Source organism: Bison bison, unplaced genomic scaffold, assembly GCF_000754665.1.
Source record: "Bison bison bison isolate TAMUID 2011002044 unplaced genomic scaffold, Bison_UMD1.0 scf7180017864328, whole genome shotgun sequence".
Taxonomy (NCBI): domain Eukaryota; kingdom Metazoa; phylum Chordata; class Mammalia; order Artiodactyla; family Bovidae; genus Bison; species Bison bison.
Genome location: NW_011494900.1, coordinates 44,550 through 48,473, shown reverse-complemented (window position 1 = coordinate 48,473; position 3,924 = coordinate 44,550). Strand labels below are relative to the sequence as shown.

Here is a 3,924-nt window from a genome sequence, read left to right as displayed (position 1 = left end):
TGACATTTCATGTTTAAATCCAATTACCTGACAGGATATTTTCTGCTTTGATGAACGCATTAGGACTTGGTCACATAGTAACCAGATTCATAGAAAAGTAGTTTAAGCTGCCAACTGATGCATTAAAATAAAGGAAATGTAGGATTTTTCCTAAGTTAAAAACCTCCAATGATGCATTTTTTCAATTGTGGAAGGCAATGAATTAAAAAATACTTAACATAAAGCTAGAAAATGGTTAAATATATGAAAGCATTGCAAGAACTGAACATATTAATAAAAATAAACTAATTTTGTTTCTAACTTTTCAACTATAATTTTTGATATAATCCTCAGTAAAATCACCCTTGAAGGTGAAAATGAGCAAAGTGACTGTACAACCAGCAGGACAAAGTCAGTGCTGATAACCTCTGCTTGCTCGTCCTCTAAGACTGCATCTTATCATTCACACAATCTGCTCAGGCCCACAAAGGGGATACCACAACCTGTCTCCTTGTACTATAGTGGCTGCAGCAGGCCACAGCAACTGGGGTTAAGGGAAAATGTTCTGATTAAATAAACTATAGTGAACTTGTTTTAGGATTTCATGCAAATATTAACCTTATTTTAAGACAAAAGGGAAAACAATTACTCAAGTTCACAGCTCATTTAGCTGTCACTGGACAACAGAGGTCCGTCTAGTCAAAGCTATGGTTTTTCCATTAGTCATGTTTGGATGTGAGAGTTGGACTATAAAGAAAGCTGAGCGCTGAAGAATTGATGCTTTTGAACTGTGGTGTTGGAGAAGACTCTTGAGAGTCCCTTGGACTGCAAGGAGATCCATCCTAAAAGAGATCAGTCCTGAATATTCATGGGAAGGACTGATGCTAAAACTGAAACTCCAATACTTTGGCCACCTGATGCGAAGAGCTGACTCATTTGAAAAGACCCTGATGCTGGGAAAGATTGAGGGGAAGAAGAGAAGGGGACGACAGAGGATGAGATGGTTGGATGGCATCACCGACTCAATGGACGTGAGTTTGAGTAAACTCCGGGAGCTGGTGAGGCATGCTGCAGTCCAAGGGGCCGCAAAGAGTCGGACACGATTAAGCAACCGAACAGAACTGAACTGGACAACTGAAAATATAAAATAGTCCAGTTTTAAAAGTTTTGATAGAGACAAAAAGGGTACTAAGAATGATATTCATCCTTCCTCATCACTGCTGCTCCAGGCATCTTCAAATGCTGGATTTAACTGTGATCTGGTTGAAGTCTAAAAAAGGAAGCAAAAAAGAAGATTCAATTATTCTACCTCATAATTTTAGGCTCACAATATAATTATGAAATCAGATAAAAAGCAACTAGATTATTTTGAAAGAAACTATATAACTGTTCATTTAAAACCAAAAGTAACTTAAGAAACACCCACATTCAATATAAAACAATGCAACTTCATTTTAAATAGACATATCAGACTTTATTCAAATTATGCTTCCCTCAATGTAGTTACCTCATACACAGACACAGACACACAAGATGCTACTACTATTATGAAGGTATTTTTTTTTTTTTTTATAACCCTTTGGAGTTACCAGGAGTACAGGGCATGCTCATATCCGTGTGGCTAAGACTGGACTCAGGTCTGCAGGCTGGCTTGACAGCCCAAAATATTAAAGTGAGCAATTTTTTACTGTTTTGGTGGACTTGATTTTTATAAATAAGCAAAATTCATATACAGGGAATAGGGTGTTCATCAAATGGAGCAATACCCTTTTTGGTATGAAGTAGTGAGGTAGGTTTGTTTGTTATTATAGCTAGTAAAGTAGTGGAAAAAGACAGACAAAATGTGTTGGATTTGCTAACATTTTGTCATTAGCACACAGGTTTCCCTTTGAAAGAGAATATGCATTAGATGGTGTTTCAAAAACAACAAAACATCACAGTATTCTTACAACTTTAGAGCTGTACCTAAATAAATGTAATCAGCAATAGAGGAATTTTAATTATTTGTAGTAGTTCAAATCAATTCACTTGTTTGGGGAATTTGTTTGAATGGCTACCCTCTTATTCTTAGGCAAATGATTCAGGGACTTTAAAATGATCTCTGTTGTTTTTGAGTACCTAGGTTTTATGAATCATGTGTGCTTCTTATTTTGCAGTTTTTACATTTGCTGTCAGTTTGTTCACATCCCAAATCCAATAACATATTAGTACTTAGATTATTCTTAAATTATTTTAGAAGTATTACCTTTTACAACATACACCAATATTTTATGTTAAGGGTAACCCTTACTGCATATTTAAGAATGTTCATTTCCTTTTTGATGAACATGATAGCTTAGACTCTTAATATTCAAACAATGATAACAGCAGAAAAAAGTGGCTGTTTCCAGTAAATTTCCCAAGTGTCAGCCAGGATAGTCAGAAAACAATATATTAATTTAGGTATTCTTTATAGCTGTGAAAGCTATAGATCTGAGTCCTTTACTTAATCTTATAATGTTGGCCATTGTTACTTAGTTGTTCAAGCAAAATTCCATTATACCCTGTGTCCAGATCCAAAACTATTATCAAAGCTTAGCTAACTACTCACTTATTTCCAGTAGCAGTCCACTGATATGCAAGAGTAGCATACTGAAGTCTGTTCGTTTATTCTTTCAACCAAGCATTTACTGAAATTCCTACCTTTCTGGGTTTATGATTTAACTACCAAGTTAGGTTATTTAGTGACAGTTTATTTAAAGACCCATTGTCCTCTGCAGTGAGGTGATTATTTTTCCCTACTCTATCTCTAAAAGCCTTTAACTCTGCATTAGATGTCTACCAAAAATGTCCTTAGGTAGATAAGTCACACAAAGGCCATGTCTCCTAATTTCACTATGGAAGCTCAATATATAACCTATTAAACACTTAAGTTTCATTTGAAGAATCAACAGAGAAGCAGAATTATATTTTAATGTAAATTATTGTTGCTATGATAGGCAAACAAAAATAAGTGAAAACTAGAAATGTGGTTGCATATAAATTTTACTGTATAGTAGTAAAGAAAAAATATGAATGTATTACAGTATTATTAGAAGTACATTTTATTGCTAAACATCACAAATAAAACATTTTATAATTGAAAGCTGCAGTAAAAATGTCACCCATGATATAGTACTGTTTGAGACCTATGGATCAATTTAACTACCATCCATTACTTCAGTTTTCTCTACAACATCTCCTCCTAGTGGACATTCTTTCTATGCTTGAACATATCCATCTCTATTTAACCAGCCTGCCTATTCTGCTGATAGCTGTGAAGGGAAATCAGAGTTAAAAGGGGATCTAGTTCAGGTCCATAGAATGCGAAGGAAGAATGAAACCAATTTTAACATCTTCCACACATATATCTTACTAAATTTGATAAATTCAAAAATTTTTTACTGGTAATTAGTGGAAAGTCTTTAAAGGTAGAACATAGGGTTGTCTGAATATAGAAAGCAATTACACATTTTATCACTGTTGTTTATTCTGACTCTTTTGCAACCCCACAGACTGTAGCCTGCCACGCTCCTCTGTCCATGGGATTTCCCAGACAAGCATACTGAAGTTGAGTTGCCATTTCCTTCTCCAGGGGATCTTCCCAACCCAGGAATGGAACTGGCGTCTCCTGCACTACCAGGCAGATTCTTTACACAGAGTTACCAGGAAAGACCCCAAGGTTATACATCTAAATAAAAGTTACATACTGTGTAACTGTCAAAATAAAGTAAGATTCTTGATGAGAAGTCAGGTTTAGATTGTAATATAGTCACTCTAGATCTCAGGCAGGAAAAACTGATTAGGAGTTGTATAGGCTTGCCTTGAGTGTGACCAGATATTAGGAAGAGTGTGCAAAAGGAAGGCAGATCCATCAGAAAAATAAAACAAACTTCCCCAGCAAAAAAAAAAAAAAAAAAAAAAAAC

At 35.2% G+C, this 3,924-nt stretch overlaps 1 protein-coding gene across 2 annotated transcripts in view; it reads right to left on the bottom strand.

The window, feature by feature from the left end:
* Positions 1–1,082: 1,082 nt before the first annotated feature.
* Positions 1,083–3,924, bottom strand: part of ERCC8 (excision repair cross-complementation group 8) — a 42,056-nt gene continuing 39,214 nt past the window's right edge. For both annotated transcript variants that reach the window (XM_010853466.1, XM_010853467.1), the window contains one exon: positions 1,083–1,249. In XM_010853466.1, coding sequence (XP_010851768.1) covers positions 1,181–1,249 — 69 coding nt within the window. In that variant the 3' untranslated portion in view covers positions 1,083–1,180. The remainder of the gene's footprint in view (positions 1,250–3,924) is intronic.